Raw genomic sequence first — 18,161 nt, 5'->3', positions numbered from 1 at the left:
AGCAGAGCAGACATAAAAGATTGCAGCCTGATGAGCAGATGTCAGATAGGAACAAAGTGATTCCCTTCATTCCTACTGTAAATTTGCTCATGTCTAGTAGAATAGTTCTGTGTATAGTATTAGTAACTGTACTCACTGCACTTACTGACAGCAGCTCCCTGTGTAACCCATAGAGCTATAATCAGACTCCCCTCTGCCCATGGTGAGACTAACTGTTCCTTACATACTTGTTATTATCTATTCAGTCTCCTTCCCCTAGTTCTGAGCTGCTGCTTTCTACTGAAGACACGAAAATCTGAGTGTGAGCTTTTCTCTCCCCCTCCCTTCTGAGACGGCTGATGTAAACAAGTCCCTATCTGCAACTTCTGCATTACAAAGAAGCTACATAGTTGCAGATAAAGGCTATGATCACACCAAGTAAAAATAAGAGAAGATGTTGTCTGTTTATTTTAGTTGTTCACACACAGTTTTTGTTTTCTCACTGTCCTTACTCTTAAATTCAATGGACTTTTTAATTAAAGACACATCCAATGAGCGATCAGTTTACCTGAACTGGAATAATGTACTAATGGCCGTCATTGCACTGACGGACGACTAAACTGCGAAATGACAGACATCATTTTGAAAAATATGGGAAAAAACGTGGGAACATAGCCAAAGCCTGCCAGGGACTTGTTTACATCAGCGTCTCAGAAGGGAGGGAAGGAGGAGGGGAGACAGAGAGAAAAGCTCACACTCAGATGTTTGTGTCCTCAGCAGAAAGCAGCAGCTCAGAACTGGGGGAAGGAGACTGAATAGATAATAACAAGTGTGGAAGGAACAGTTAGTCTCACCATGGGCAGCAACAAAAGTTATGTATAAGCGGAATACCCCTTTATGTATAAATTACTATAAATATTGCTTTTGTCTTGCTTTTTATCCCCTACAGGTTTTTTGTGTCACGTGATTCTTTATCTTGTGCCAGAATTTCTGTTGAAGAATTGGGGAAAAACATTGGGGCAAGATAGGGCGGTCTTGGCATTTCTGGGGCCCCGAGCGAAGTCATGTCCCCTGTACACCAATATAATAGTTACACCCCTCTGTGCCCCCACAGTTTGGAGGTGTCCGTGGGTCCTCACTTTATAATTAGGTATGTTCTGTGCCCCAGTATAGTAGTAATGTATATAGGCACCTCTGTGCAGTCCCAATGTAATATAGTGTGCGCTGCCCTCAGTAGTATATACCGCTTGTGTGGTGCCCCCAGTAGTATATACCCCTTGTGTGCTGCCCCCAGTATTATATGCTCCTTGTGTGCTGCCCCCAGTAGTACAGTGATTTGCAGTAAATTAGAATATCAACAAAAAGTTTTTGGTTTTTTTTCAGTAATTCAATTCTAAAAGTGACCTCTATATTCTGTAGAGTCATTACATACAGAGTGAACTTTTTCAAGCGTTTATTTCTGTTAAAGTTGATGACTATGGATTACAGCCAAGAAAAACCCAAAAGTCAGTATTTCAGAAAATTAGAATAATGAACCCAAAAGCCCTGCAGTCGCTTCCTTAGTGTTATAAAAGGTCCCATAGTCTGTTTCAGTATTCAACACAATCATGGGGAAGACTGATGATTTGACAGATGTCCAGAAGGCGGTCATTCACACACTCCACTTTACACACTCCACAAGGAGGGGAAGCCACAAAAGTTCGTTGCTAAAGAAGCTGGCTGTTCTCAGAGTGCTGTATCAAAGAATATTAAAGGGGAACTCCGGATAACAAAAACTTGTTTTCTATTAAAATTACATTAAAAGTTATATAGATGTGTGTATACCATGTATTACTGTATCTGTACGGGTTCTGCCTCACCTGTAGCTGATAGAAATCCAGGAAGTGAAAAAAATGGCCCCTGTGCCAACTCACATTGTCTCCTGCTCCATCTGCTATCCCCCTTTAGGGTAAAAACCCACTTGCCAGGTCTGCAGCGAGTCTCCTCGCTGCGTTTTTGCAGTGAGACTCGCTGCAGATCCCAGCCCTAACGGGGTGGGTGCGGACAAACTCGCAGCAGGGATGTACATCCCTGCTGCGAGTTTCTCTGCTATTGAAAGTATAGGGCCGGGATCTGCAGCAAGGAGACTCGCTGCAGATCCGGCAAGTGGGTTTGTACCCCTTAGGAGACAAATATTCCAGGCTTCTGTTAACATTGTGTGTGTTTGCTGATGATACAGACAGGGGGCAGGGCGTGATGTCACAGGAGGCTTGGCTGGATCCCCCAATCCCCTGAGCGATCCACCATGTCTGACCGTCCAGAAGCAGGTGCTGCACTGATTTTACTGATTGTAATGGGTGGGGGCTGTGATGATCACGTAAGGGAAAGCATTGCATTCTGGGAACTGATCAAACACGAAGGAAAGAAACACAATACAGAGCAAACCCCCCCCAAACAAATGGATTTTTGGGACAGGTAAGTAATGCGTTAGGCTTCTGCAGAAGTTTCATTTTTTTACCTCTACCTGGAGTTCCCCTTTAATCGAAACTTGAGTGGAAGGAACAAGTGTGTTAGAAAAAGATGCACAAGAAACTGGGAGAACCGCAGTCTTATCAGGATTGTAACGAAAATGCCATTCAAAAAAGTGTTGCATCCCATGTGTTACTCCTGACCAAGAAACAAGGCCGGAAGTGTCTTATCTGGGCCAAGGAAAAGAAGAACTGGACTGCCAGAACTGGGCCAAGGAAAAGAACTGGACCCCCTTGATCAGTGGTCCAAGGGGCTGATTTCAGATAGAAGTAAATTTTGCATTTCATTTGGAAATCTCGGTCCCAGTCTGGAGGAAGAGTGGAGAGGCCCAATCCAAGCTGCTGGAGGTCTAGTGTGAAGTTTCCACAATCAGTGATGGTTTGGGGAGCCATGTCATCTGCTGGGGTAGGGTCACTGGGTTTCATCAACACTAAAGTCACCGCTGCCGTCTACCAGGAAATCTTAGAGCACTTCATGCTTCCCTGCACTGAAAAGATTTTTGGAGATGGAATTTTCCTCTTCCAGCAGGATTTGGCACCTGTCCACACGGCCAAAAGTACCAATCCCTGGTTTACTAACCACAGAATCACTGGGCTTGATTGGCCAGTAAACTCGCCAGAGCTCTCACAATGATCATTTCCAGGAACTCTGACGCAGGGGCGTAGCTAATATCTCTTGGGCCCTGGTGCAAGAGGTTATTTTGGGCCCCTCCTTCCTCGACCAAGCGATGCTATTGGTATATATATATATATATATATATATATATATATATATATATATATATATATATATATATATATATATATATATATATATATATATATTTATATATATATATATAAATCTTAAGACTGATATTACCAATAATACCAGTATATAGGAAATATAATCACCATACATATTACCGCCATACTGTTACTGACCAAATCCTGTATACTGAGACCAATAATAACAGTATACAAGGGCAAATATTACCGCCACACTATGACCACCATATTGTGACTGACCAAATCCAGTACACTAAATCCAATAAAACAAAGTACCAGATTACAAGTAACAAATACCACCACATACTGAATAACACCACTGCTGCTACTGACTTATACCACCATATACTAACACCACCACTGCTACTAACATCACCACATACTGACTTATACAACCGCTGCTACTGAATAACATCCACTGTACAAAGACCAATATCACCTCATCCAGTCATATAGAAGTAGCCTCAGCTCTACACAGGTTCTTTACTCCATATACATTACAGTGCAGTTATATCCGGTGACTCACAGGGGGCGTCTTCTCTGATCAGAGTTCTTCCCTTTTTATCTTCTTCTCCATCTGCCCTGGGCCATTATGAGAACTTCTCCGAGCCACGAATCCACAGAATCTGCCAGGCAGACATAATAGGCTCCTCACTCACCATCCCTATCTCTCTACAAACTGCACATCTGTCTTGTCCCCTTTGTGCGCTCATTAGGTGGGTAGGCTGGCGCTATGTGATCACCCTTATAGTTTATGCCCCCTCTGTGTAGTCCACGATAGTACATGCCCTATTGCATACACCCTCCATGGAGTCCCCCTTATAGATGCCCCCCATGTTATCTCCCTTATAGATGCCCCCCCTTGTTATCTCCCTTATAGATGCTCCCCCTATGTTATCCCCCCCTATGTTATCTCCCTTATAGATGGCCCCCCTATGTTATCCCCCTTATAGATGCTCCCCCTATGTTATCCCCTTTATAGATGGTCCCCCCTGTATCCCCCTCATAGATACCCCCTAGTTATCCCCCTTATTGATGCCCCCTGGTTATCCCCCTTATTGATGCCCCCTGGTTATCCTCCTTGTAGATGCCCCCTGGTTATCCCCCTTATAGATGCCCCTTAGTTATCCCCCTTATAGATATCCCCCTAGTAATCCCCCATATAGATAGTCCCCCCTGTATCCCCCTGTATAGATGGTCCCCCCTGTATCCCCCTTATAGATGCCCCCCGTTATCCCCCTTATAGATGCCCCCTGCTATTTATCCCCCTTAGATTCCCCCCCCCCCCCCCGAGTTATCCCCCTTATAGATGCCCCCCCCCCCAGTTATCCTCCTTATAGATGCCCCCAGTCTGTGCAACGCAGATAAAAAAATAAACAACAACTCACCTGACAACCTGCTCCCCCGTCGTGGATCTTCTCTCCTGAAGGCTGGAACTGGCCCCCGGCTGACCCGCGGCTCCTTCCTGTCCCAGCCCCGGCAGCACACGCACCACGGAGCCCCCCCCCCCCCCCCCCCCCCCCCCAGGACACTGTAGTAATCCCCCTCCCCCAGTTAATCCCACTGTAGTAATCCCCCTCCCCCAGTTAATCCCACTGTAGTAATCCCCTCCCCAGTTTATCCCATCCATTACACACATACAGCTCTACTGTGTACACATACAGCTCAGCTACATGTACATTACACATATATACAGCTCAGCTACATGTACATTACACACATATACAGCTCAGCTACATGTACATTACACATATATACAGCTCAGCTACATGTACATTACACACATATACAGCTCAGCTACATATACATTACACACATACAGCTCAGCTACATGTACATTACACACATATACAGCTCAGCTACATGTACATTACACATATATACAGCTCAGCTACATGTACATTACATATATACAGCTCAGCTACATGTACATTACACATATACAGCTCAGCTACATGTACATTACACACATATACAGCTCAGCTACATGTACATTACACATATATACAGCTCAGCTACATGTACATTACACATATACAGCTCAGCTACATATACATTACACACATACAGCTCAGCTACATGTACATTACACACATATACAGCTCAGCTACATGTACATTACACATATACAGCTCAGCTACATGTACATTACACATATACAGCTCAGCTACATGTACATTACACATATACAGCTCAGCTACATGTACATTACACACAGGGCTCTGCTGCAGGCATATATAACACACACACACACAGCTCTGCTCCACACACATCACACACAGCTCTGCTGCATACACATCACTTCAGCTCATCCAGCACAGCAGAGTCCTGCATACACTGAGCAGCAGCCCCTGATCATGTGAGGACTCCCCCTCCTCCATATGACTAATCACATGACTGTGACATCATGGCAGGTCCTGGAAGCACACGGCTCCTGTGGCTTCCTGACTTGTTTATCGGCTGCTGCTGGACTGCCCCGCCCCTTGCCTCCTGAGCGCCAATCACTGGAGAGGAGGAGGGGCCAGACACAAGGTACATGTGGAAATCCTTCCTGCCCCTCCCCCTCCTCCTGCTAGTGTGCTCTGCTGCTGCTGCTGCCTCCTGGGATCTGCCCACTGGCTGCCAGACAGGTAGGAGATTTACAGTGTTCAGGGGAGAGGGGGCATCCAGCTGTGCTAAGGGGGAGGGGGGCAGTATGGAGGGATCACATTGGATAATCCCTTTAAGCGCTCCCAGAGTTACTTCCAGTGACAGCACCGCTCTGGTCTCCAGTCTTGGTGAAGTTTTTGAGCTTAGTTTAATTACAAATCACAGCTAAACTGGAGACAAGAGTCCTGCTGTCTCTGGAAGAAAGTGGCCATGTTTTTCCAACACTGAATGACCCCTGTAATAGAAGGGTTAGTAGGTGGGGGGAGGGGGGTGCTGAGTTGTGAGGATAAAGTTTTCTTTCTATGACATCACAGGAGCTCAAACATCTATACTAGAGATGAGCGAACCGGGTTCAGGTTCGAGTCGATCCGAACCCGAATGTTCGGCATTTGATTAGCGGGGGCTGCCGAACTTGGATAAAGCTCTAAGGTTGTCTGGAAAATGTGGATACAGTTAATGACTATATTTATAAACTCAGCTGAACCGGCGACAAAAGTTTGTTGTTTGCCGGACAAGTTGTAATTTTTCTTCCCATTCTTTATTATACATTGTATCCTCTACTTTCTATTTATCTCTCCAGGATCCTCTGCTGATATCTTCTATATAAGAGACCGACCCATCAACCATGGAGAGAGACAGAGACAAGATGGCCGAGAGGATAATAACCCTCACCCTACACATACTCTTCCTGCTTACTGGGGAGGTGAGGGATTCTGGGAGTGATGTCATCATGACATAATTCTTATCTATGGAATAACAGATGGATAGGACTGGAGAGGTGAGGGATTCTGGGAGTGATGTCATCATGACATCATTCTTATCTATGGAATAACAGATGGATAGGACTGGGGAGGTGAGGGATTCTGGGAGTGATGTCATCATGACCTCATTCTTATCTATGGAATAACAGATGGATAGGACTGGAGAGGTGAGGGATTCTGGGAGTGATGTCATCATGACATCATTCTTATCTATGGAATAACAGATGGATAGGACTGGGGAGGTGAGGGATTCTGGGAGTGATGTCATCATGACATCATTCTTATCTATGGAATAACAGATGGATAGGACTGGGGAGGTGAGGGATTCTGGGAGTGATGTCATCATGACATCATTCTTATCTATGGAATAACAGATGGATAGGACTGGGGAGGTGAGGGATTCTGGGAGTGATGTCATCATGACATCATTCTTATCTATGGAATAACAGATGGATAGGACTGGAGAGGTGAGGGATTCTGGGAGTGATGTCATCATGACATCATTCTTATCTATGGAATAACAGATGGATAGGACTGGAGAGGTGAGGGATTCTGGGAGTGATGTCATCATGACATCATTCTTATCTATGGAATAACAGATGGATAGGACTGGAGAGGTGAGGGATTCTGGGAGTGATGTCATCATGACATCATTCTTATCTATGGAATAACAGATGGATAGGACTGGGGAGGTGAGGGATTCTGGGAATGGATGGAGTGATAGTAATGTGTCTCTCCATACACAGGATTACACAGTAGTGAAGAAGTCCTCTAGTGGGCGCTGTGGGGCCCCTGGGTGTGAAGGATGGGGAAGAACCCTGAGCCCAATCCCGGGGCCCCTGATACATGAGGAAATGGAGGAAGAGAAGATCCTAGAAGTCACCAACAAGATGGTGGAGCTGCTGAGTGGAGAGGTGAGACTGTGGCTGCTGGGAATGCTGGGACATTATACAGTAACACCACTGGAGGGGTGGGGGGATGACTGTGTGATCATTGTGTGTGTCAGGTTCCTATAAGGTGTCAGGACGTGGCGGTCTATTTCTCCATGGAGGAGTGGGAGTATGTAGAAGGACACAAGGATCAGTACAAGGATGTGATGCTGGAGGATCAGCAGCCCCTCCCATCAGCAGGTAATAGACAGGACTATATACACACCTCCTCTCTGTATTATCTGGATGGAAAGAATGAATTCAGTCTCTGTATGTGTTCCCTCCAGTCAGATCCAGTAAGAGAACAGCACCAGAGAGATGTCCCCGTCCTCTTCTTCGTCTGAATTCTATTAATGCTAAAAATATGACAATGAAAGAAGAAGAGGAGACATACATGAGCGGTGTGGAGCAGTATAAGGAAGAAGTTACTAGAGGGAATAATCTGAACTGTTGTAATGCTACCGACATAAGGGTAAAAGAAGAGGCAGAAGAGGAGACAGATGACAGCAGTGATGAGCAGTATAAGGAGGACATCACTATAGGTAACCTCCCAGGTGAGTAGTGACCACTAAATGCAGAGAACAGTCACACATTCTCCTCAGTCACCGGCTGTAACTATTCTGTGTGGAATATTATAAGTTCTGTGTCCTGTCAGTTTTCCAGCTATATAATCATTCAGCCTAAATTCTAATATGCAGCACAGTCCCAGCGGACAATATATCACTATCAGTCTCAGGCTGCTGCATCTATAGTGACTGTCCTCATCGTACAGCGCACCTGTTGTAAATTAAAAAATAAACAAAAAACGAGTGATTGCAAGTAGTTGTGATATATTGTAATATATTGACTTTATTTTTATTTTAATTATGTCTTTAAATCAAAGTGTCCGTGCTCCTTTGTGACAATATTTAGTCTTTTCTTTGTTCAAAAAAAGAGACCAAACACAGATAGTCCCAGCGCTCACAGACATGGCTCGGTAATGACTGACAGTGATGTTCAGCAAGAACTAAAATGCTGGAGTGCTTGTTATTAGAGTTGAGAATTTTTCAATGCCCCCTCTCCCCCTTCTCTCTAATCCCTCTCTGTCTCTTACTATACCACATACACCCTGTAACACCCTCCGCACAGTCACCACCATACTCTGTGATATTACATGACTGCATTAGCAGAGGATGTACTTCTTATCATCAGGAACCTTCTCTCTACTCTCTCCCCTTTGTTGGGCGACCTCCAGGCTTTAGGTAATGTAGTGTCCCAGTACAGCTGAGCCACCACATCTTGTATACCACCTGTCTATAGGTGACTCAATCTGGGAGGTGTCACACTCTGGGATGATGGCTGCCTTTCTGCAATATCTCCACTTGGTGTCTCCCTCTCCCCTGTTTGTTGTGCACAGCTGGAGGGATAAAGGTTAAAAGACAAGTCTAGCAAAATTTTTTCTTAAGGTATTGTATTGCCCCCCAAAATTATACAAATCACCAATATACACTTATTACTGGAAATGCTTGAAAAGTGCTTTTTTACCCTGCACTTACTACTGCAACAAGGCTTCACTTCCTGGATAACATGTTGATGTCACTTCCTGGATAACGGGGTTGTGGGGCTATTCCGTGGCCCCCCTTCTATGCTTGCGCATGCTTTGCAGGGATTGTGGTCACTGACCAGCACAGTGATGTTTTTTGGTTAGGGACTCATGTGTATCAGAAGACCTGCACGTGGTACATGAGGCAATATGGTTTGGCCAAATTATATACTAACTTCTGATGTTGGTTTCAAATGTAGCTGAACAAGCTTTCGTGTCAGCCATGGGTGCGATGTGCAGCCATTTCTGTCTTTTTGGCTTGTTCATATTTTATGTACTCTGTCCCTTTTTTCATTGAGGCTAGCACTCGTGCTTTGTAAGACCCATGTGATCCAAATTAGCATCATCAGTGGTGCAGGTACTACACACACTTCCAACTTATTAAACTTCTTCCTTCTCTCTTTCTGATATGTTCCCCACCAATAGGAAGATGGCTCGGTCACTCCCTATTTAAGTCACTTGGTTCCTGGTGGGATGGCTTCCCGGATGATGATGCAGTGGATGACGCCCATAGAAGCGTAATTACAGACAAACCCAGCCTGTGACTACTTGGCATGAATATGACTACATAAGAGGAATTAGGGTTCTATTTCACGGGCCGAGGAGGGCCCGATCAACGATGTAAACGAGCGGCGATCTGCCAGATCTGGGCCTATTCCACGGCCCGATGATCGTTATCGATGTCCTTGCAGCCCTTGCAGCATACATTACCTGTCATGTCTTCTGCTCCGCTTTGTCTTCCTCCCCGCGCGCTCTAGCTTCAGAATGGCCTGTCAGCTTACATGCCACTCAGCCAATGACAGGCCGCGGGGGTCCCGGCCTGTGATTGGCTGAGCGCTCCGTCAGCTGACAGTCCATTCTGAAGCCAGAGCGCGCGGGACCCGGGGAGGAAGACAGAGCGGAGCAGAAGACATGACAGGTAATGCATGACTGCTGCTGCTGCTTCTCAAATCGTTGGTCGCCCTCCGCGCACCGCTATTCAACCGTAGCGATGCGCGATGGGGGAAGGATGATTTTAGGTCTGGCCCTAAATGAACGATCAGCCGATGACACAATCATCGGCTGATCGTTCTCTCTATTCCACCGAGCGATAATCGGCCGAATCAGCGCGGGACAAGATCAAAGTATGATTTTGGGGTGTATGAGGCAGCTGCTATAGATATATGCGTGGAAAGTGTGTAGAGTATTGGCGTCATATCGATTTTTCCGGTGATTGGTTCCCTTTAAGAAAAAGTAGCTATGCAGTGCACTCAGGACAACCTACCAAAACCGAGATTGATCCACAGTGGGACAAACAGCCTAAGCTGAAGTATTTCTGTATTACTGATACCTGTTCATCTTGAGGATTTAGCTTCGCCCAATAGTTCAAGCCTGGGACTCGTGCTACCAAAGCCGACAGTCACTGGACTTGTTTGGCAAAAGGTGGTCTTATTCTCTACTTATTCTAACCGTGAGTATGAGGTCCTCTTCTTATACAACACTAGGCTATCTTACACAGCCATCCTGGCCGAGTACTGCACCAATTAGGCAAGGTCCCCTAGACAGTCCCTGAAACTATCCAAAGTCAAGCGACAATTCTTCTTCTTCTACCTTCTACTATCAGTCACTACCTCAAGCACTATCACCTGTACCTGCACCTACAAAAGATATTTCACCTGGATTGCACTGAAGTTCTCAAGTGAAGTCATCTTCTGGTTAAGTACTGGACTCACTCGCACCTGTACGCACCTGGTCCTACCCTTTTCAAAGCCTAGTGGTTGTGTACCCGGGGGTGGGAATCACCACTCCTGGCCACTGTGACAAGTTCCTAAATAATACCACCACACTAACCCGCTGCTGACCACACCTAGCGACCCCAGGTCCCGGCACTAAGCTTTCAGGTTATACCATATACATAGACAAGTCAGAAGCCCTATTGCTTCCAGGTCCTCCATTTCCATGCTGGACCTATGTCTACCCGTTCCATTGGTGTTCCTCTACAATCACATATCTGGGAATCGCTCCTTCATCTGGAAGAACAAGAATCCTCTTCCATCTTCTATAACAATCCAGATCTAATTGGGGCCGGAACTTTCCAGGTGTTCGGGCATATAACATAGCAATAACCTCCAGTCCAGTTTCCTGATACCATCTGCAGTGAACAGACATGGAGGGAAGATAAGATGGATCAACCTGTCACAGCTAGATTTCATATTTTAGAATCCATGTTAAAGGCAACATCTCCCCCCTAAGCAGCAAGGGATGCCCCCAGTTTGTCCCCCTGTATGTATATATATATACACTTATACACACTGTCCGCTCGGGGGTCTATAGTCCTATTTTTTTTTTTTTTTTTAGAAGAGTTTCCATTATTTTTCCTACTAAGGACGTCCTCTCCCCGGCCTCCAGCTTCTAGATTCTTCTCCCTGACACTTCCTGTGGATGGGAACAGATCTGATCATTCTTATTATGTTACATAAAAAAGAGTAACTTTCCATGTCCGCAATATGTTTAAGCTTCTATTACTGGGAAATAAGAGAAATGGTGTTTTCTCCTTTGCAGATAATTCTACCAGGAGCTCAGGGGGACATCAGATCTCCTCAGAGGATCATATCACACAAGATACATATGAGGAGCCGTCCACTATCCCAGATACACCCTCAGCCCCTCACAGCAAAGATCTCTCATCTCATCCTGTTATACAAGTCCCATCTTCTGCTCCATCACAGCAAGCTGACATTTACAGAGAAGACGATGGACATCAAAGAGAAAAGACTGGAAAGCCTCAGTTTTCATGTTCAGAATGTGGAAAATGTTTTACTTGGAAATCAGTTTTCGTTACCCATCAAAGAATTCACACAGGGGAGAAGCCATTTTCATGTTCAGAATGTGGGAAATGTTTTACTCAGAGATCAAAACTTGTTAACCATCAAAGAAATCACACAGGAGATAAACCATTTTCATGTTCAGAATGTGGAAAATGTTTTACTTGGAAATCAGGTCTTGTTACCCATCAAAGAACTCACACAGGGGAGAAGCCATTTTTGTGCCCAAAATGTGGAAGATGTTTTGCTCACAAATCAGTGCTTGATACACATCAAAGATCTCACAAAAATGAGAAGCCATTTTCATGTTCAGAATGTGGGAAATATTTTAAACACAAATCAGATCTTGTTAAGCATCGGAGAATTCACACAGGGGAGAAGCCATTTTCATGTTTGGAATGTGGGAAATGTTTTACTGAGAAATCAGTTCTTGTTAAGCATCAGAGAACTCACACAGGGGAGAAGCCTTTTTCATGTTCGGAATGTGGAAAGTGTTTTATTCAGAAAGCAAGTCTTCTTTACCATAAAAGAATTCACACAGGGGAGAAGCCATTTTTATGTTCAGCATGTGGGAAAGGTTTTAAGTGGAAATCACATCTTGTGGTTCATGAAAAAATTCACAAAAGGGAGCAGCCATTTTCTTGTTCACAATATGGTAAATTATAAGCGATCTCTTCTTAGGAGACCTTAGACCCCTGACGTTCCATGATAGCATAGTAAAACCAGCCATTGTGAAGTATAAGTGACTATCAGCAAATACTGTATGGTAATATGCACCCTATGATAATATGTAATAACACTTGTCATAACGTGTACTTGAAGAAACTTCTTGAATAAAAAACAAACTAAATGAAATAGAACAGTATCCTTGGATTGTCCATAAGAAATAGTACTCAAAACACTCAGAATATGGCTAAGAATAAACAAAACATAGGTGCTGGTTGATGGCACCAAAGTGGCTCTGTTAATGGGGCAGAACCCGTCATCATGAAAACAGTAAAGGCTCCTATCAGCCAAACAATGGTATAAAAGAACAACAGAATAGGGCAAGGTCCAGCTTCAATAGCACCCTAAGGATACTCATCTGCACTTGACCGCAGAACTCTCTGGGTCTTTCTGAAGCCACAAGTGCATCATTCCTGGTGCGGTGAGTGCCGCCGCCGCCGCTGTCTTCTGGCCCAGTCATCAGCCTCTACAGGAGTGTTGAAGAAGATTGCTCGATCGCTATCTACAAATTGCAGCCGCGCCGGGTAAGCCATAGAGTATGCCACACCCAGGTCACAAAGGCAGGCTTTAACTGAGGTGATAGAGGATCTTTGTTTTTGCAGCTCTGCTGAGAAGTTGGGAAGAATAGACACTTTAACATTGTCGTATATGATATCTCACTTCCGTCTGGACGTGCGGAGGATAAGATCTGTCATTACAGTTGAGAATGCTGGCAAGCAATGGGCATGCCGGAGCTCCTGGGGGAGGGGGGTACGCAGGCACCGGGTGCTCTTTCAACAGTAAAGGCTATAGAGAAGTTATTGTCAGCAAAAGTCTCCTTAAAGAGGATGTACCACCAGGTACATCCTCTTTAACCTGAACCGCCGGATCGAACGGCGCCGGAACGTGAAAGCCGATGCCGCGGTTTGTTTTTTTAAACCGAGGCCCGGTTTCTGTGCACGGCGCCATTCTATGCACTGGAAGTGGCCGGTGCTGAAGCACTGGAGGCCAGCCGGGCCGCCCCCAATGGGAGGTAATTCCCTCCCCTGTATGACGCGGCTCCATTCATTCTAACTGAGCCGCGTCATACAGGGGAGGACATTCCCTCCCACTGGGGGCGGCCCGCGAACGGCACCGCGGCACCGACTTCCCCGTGTCGGCGCCGTTCAATCCGTAGGTTCAGGTTAAAGAGGATGTATCTGGTGGTACATCCTCTTTAAGCCATTTTTCCACAAAAGCAGTAGGATTCTGCCCTTCCGCTCTTTCAGGCATACCAAAGACCCGAATGTTATTACATCGGAGCCTGTTTTCAAGGTCGTCACAGGGTGAGCTGCGATGCCAAGGAGGACACTATATTAGTCAGGAGGTGAACATTATCCTCCAGTGAGAAGATGCGATCCTCAGCTTGTGTAATTCTTCCCCTGAGCTTCTGTAAGTCCTGTCTCAGGAGCCCCACGTCAATTTTCACCTTCTCAAGTTTTAACTGTAAACTTGTATTTACATGAGGTGATTGCTTGGAGAAGTTCCCTCATCGTAGGCTCACTGTCCTCGTCTTAGGCGGAGGGTCCGGCTGCTGGCTCAGGATCAACCTCAGCTGCTTGCTTCTTGGCGCCATCTTGGTTTTCCTCTCTGGCATAATCTCGGAGCTTCTCCAGCCCGGGGCATTCCTTCACCTTGCCAAAATCTTGTTTGCCGATCTTGCCCAACGCTTCCAGGGTAAGGTGGGCTGCGGTGGGAGTCAGGATAAGAGACAGAAGGCTGATAAAGACGGGCACAGGACGGGAGCTGTGTCTACATGCGACCGCTCTACTCAAGCGGTGAGCCACGCCCCCCCCTTAAAGGGGTAGTGTGGTGCAAAACATTTATTCCCAAAATAACACACATTACAAAGTTATACAACTTTGTAATGTGCGTTATGTAATGTGCGTTATGTCCCCACCCCACCCACGCTAGACCCGGAAGTTGGTGCATTATACTCACCGCATTCGTGTCGACCCCCGGCCGCCATCTTGTGATAATGACAACATCTTTGAGAGGTTATGCTCAGCCAATCGCGGCTGAGCAGCTGATGACGCGGCAGAGGGGGGGGGCGGCATGAGGGACGGCTAGAGCGGTTCAGCCAGCCTCCCTAAGATGTCGTCATTGTCACAAGATGGAGGTCGGGGGTCGACACGAATGCGGTGAGTATAATGCACCACACTTCCGGGTCTAGCGTGGGTGGGGGGGAACACAGGGAAGGGGGTCATTCGCTTACATAACACACATTACAAAGTTGTATAACTTTGTAATGTGTGTTATTTTGTGAATAAATGTTTAACACCGCACTACCCCTTTAAGTATAAATTACTATAAATATTTCTTTCCTCTTGCGTTTTATCCCCTACAGGTTTTTTGTGTCATGTGATTCTTTATCTTGTGCCTGAATTTCTGTTGAAGAATTGGAGAAAAACAATCCAAAAAGCACCAATATGTATATAGAAATGGTGTTTTATCCCCTCTGTATTAGTCTATGGGAAAAATGGGGAAAATGCAGCGTAGACTGTCTATATCTGCATGTGGTGCGATGCTAAAAATAAAAAAAGACTTTGGGAGCGGTAACGTCTTCTGTGTGAACTAGTCTTTAGAAATGGTAAATTACACTTGGTGAGAGGTGAGGATTTCGTCACTCCTAAATACAACACGTCCAAAGAGACCTCTGCCCGGCTCGCTGCCGTCCTCCCAGGGTGATCTCCCACTTCCCCGAGCTCCGAAATACCAAACAATGGAGAGCGAAGGTGACATCAGATGAGACCGTAAGTAAGTATCATTATAGAAGGAAGTGCGGAGGTTACACTCAGGAGGGGAGTTCTGGAACGCTCCCCCCCCCCACACCTCCAGGTTCTCGTTCTGATCCCAGCGGACGTCCATATCAGTCTCTGCTTCCTGTAACATCTTTCAGCATCTGGAGAGAAACACTGGGACATCCGAATCAATAACTGGTTCAGTATATTCTTCACTAGGTTCTATTCATTTCATATCCACATATACATATACACGTATATATACATACATATACATATACACGCATCAAGATATCACATCACTTTCTTAAAGGGGTTGTCCAGTGTGGGGGCACTTTTTCGGGGGGGAATGGGGAGGAGGTGGCTGAAATAAAAGACGTCCACTCACCTCCCCGCTTCCAGCGGCGGCTCACTCATCACGGCGCTCCGGTCCCCGGTTCCCGGCCGCTTCCGGGTGTCTGACGCCGCCCGAGACGCTACGTGTCAGGGCCGCTCAGCCACTCAGTGAAGGAGGCGGGATCCGTGTGAAGTCCGCTCGGAATCCGCCTCCTTCACTGAGTGGCTGAGCGGCCCTGAGACGTAACGTCTCGGGCGGCGTCAGACACCCGGAAGCAGCCGGGGACCGGAGCACCGCGATGAGTGAGCCACCGCTGGAACCGGGGAGGTAAGTGGACGTCTTTTATTTCAGCCACCTCCGCCCCGGTCCCCCCCAAAAAGTGCCCCCACACTGGACAATCCCTTTAAGGACAATCACTAACCGAAGGCGACACAGAGTGACCTCGATCTCTACCATCTCTGTGGCCGTGAGACCCCCGCAGCCTCTCACACATTACATAACAGGGAATTATTGAGGATAAGAAGTGTGAAAGTTTTATGGTCCTGATAGATGTCTGGTCCATGTACATATACAGCTCAGCTACATGTACATTACACACATACATCTCTATTGTGTACATATACAGCTCAGCTACATGTACATTACACATATACAGCTCAGCTACATGTACATTACACACATATACAGCTCATCTACATGTACATTACACATATATACAGCTCAGCTACATGTACATTACACACATACAGCTCAGCTACATGTACATTACATATATACAGCTCTATGTGTACATTGATAAGTTTACTTTTTTGTTTTGCCTGACTTTATGAAGCCAGACTTTCCCCAGGATAGAACGGTTCCTAATGAGAGTTAGCAGCTGCAGTTCTGCTTACAATTTAAAATCACAGACACAGACAGCTGATGTACGTATCAGTAATATAAGTTGGGGAAGCGCACCCTTTATTGTTTTGTGTTAACTTTTATAGACAAAATATGATGTGGCATTACTCATGCGCAGTGTATTCAAGTATTGCAAACGTAACATATATACATCATCTAAGGTGTCAAACTTTTTATGAAAACCATATATCAACTGATCCTTTTTGTCACGGTTAGTAACATTGATATGGATCCTTAAACATATCTTTTGACTCACAGGTCTCTTTGCAGACACTTGGACTCTTGGCCTCAGTTATATCGCTTCTTTTAAGGCCACTAGTATCACCTCAGACATTGGCTTTGTTCTCTCCCATAGTTTTGGCTGACCTGTAAAGAAGACATCAGTACAGACAAGGACATACCTATATAGGCCACCTGTAAGGACATACCTATATAGGCCCCCTGTAAGGACATACCTATATAGGCCACCTGTAAGGACATACCTACAGGGGTTTGCAATAAATTAGAATATCAACAAAAAGGTTTTTTTTTTTCAGTAATTCAATTCAAAAAGTGACCTCATATATTCTATAGAGTCATTACATAGAGTGAACTTTTTCAAGCGTTTATTTCTGTTAAAGTTGATGATTATGGATTACAGCCAAGAAAAACCCAAAAGTCGGTATTTCAGAAAATTAGAATAATTAACCCAAAACACCTGCAGTTGCTTCCTCAGTGTTATAAAAAGCCCCTTAGTCTGGTTCAGTATGCAACACAATCATGGGGAAGACTGCTGACTTGAAAGATGTCCAGAAGGAAGTAATTCACACACTCCACAAGGAGGGTAAGCCACAAAAAATCATTGCTAAAGAAGCTGGCTGTTCTCAGAGTGCTGTATCAAAGCATATTAATGGAAAGCTGAGTGGAAGGAAAAAGTGTGGTAGAAAAAGGTGCACTAGCAACCAGGAGAACCGCAGTGTTAACATGATTGTAATGAAAATGCCATTCAAAAATTTGGGAGAGATTCACAAAGAGTGGACGGCTGCTGGAGTCAGTGCTTCAAAAGCCAGAAGCACATCCGGACGTCTGCAGGACTTAGGCTACAAGTGTCGCATCCCATGTGTCACTCCTGACCAAGAAACAAGGCCAGAAGCGTCTTATCTGGGCCAAGGAAAAGAAGAACTGGACTGTTGATCAGGGGTCCAAGGGGCTGATTTCAGATAGAAGTAAATTTTATATTTCATTTGGAAATCTCAGTCCCAGAGTCTGGAGGAAGAGTGGAGAGGCCCAATCCAAGCTGCTTGAGGTCTAGTGTGAAGTTTCCACAATCAGTGATGGTTTGGGGAGCCATGTCATCTGCTGGGGTAGGGTCACTGGGTTTCATCAACACCAAAGTCAGCGCTGCCGTCTACCGGGACATTTTAGAGCACTTCATGCTTCCCTCTGCTGAAAAGATTTTTGGAGATGGAATTTTCCTCTTC

At 45.5% G+C, this 18,161-nt stretch overlaps 1 protein-coding gene across 1 annotated transcript in view; it reads left to right on the top strand.

Annotated features, from left to right (window-relative positions):
• The first annotated feature begins 7,390 nt into the window (after positions 1–7,390).
• Positions 7,391–18,161, top strand: part of LOC138786708 (zinc finger protein 420-like) — a 77,417-nt gene continuing 66,646 nt past the window's right edge. The window contains exons 1-2 of the mRNA XM_069963702.1: positions 7,391–7,794; positions 7,881–8,147. Coding sequence (XP_069819803.1) covers positions 7,710–7,794; positions 7,881–8,147 — 352 coding nt within the window. The 5' untranslated portion in view covers positions 7,391–7,709. The remainder of the gene's footprint in view (positions 7,795–7,880; positions 8,148–18,161) is intronic.

The sequence above is a fragment of the Dendropsophus ebraccatus genome, chromosome 3 (genome assembly GCF_027789765.1).
Source record: "Dendropsophus ebraccatus isolate aDenEbr1 chromosome 3, aDenEbr1.pat, whole genome shotgun sequence".
In the NCBI taxonomy this organism is placed as follows: domain Eukaryota; kingdom Metazoa; phylum Chordata; class Amphibia; order Anura; family Hylidae; genus Dendropsophus; species Dendropsophus ebraccatus.
This window is presented reverse-complemented; position numbering and strand designations above follow the sequence as displayed.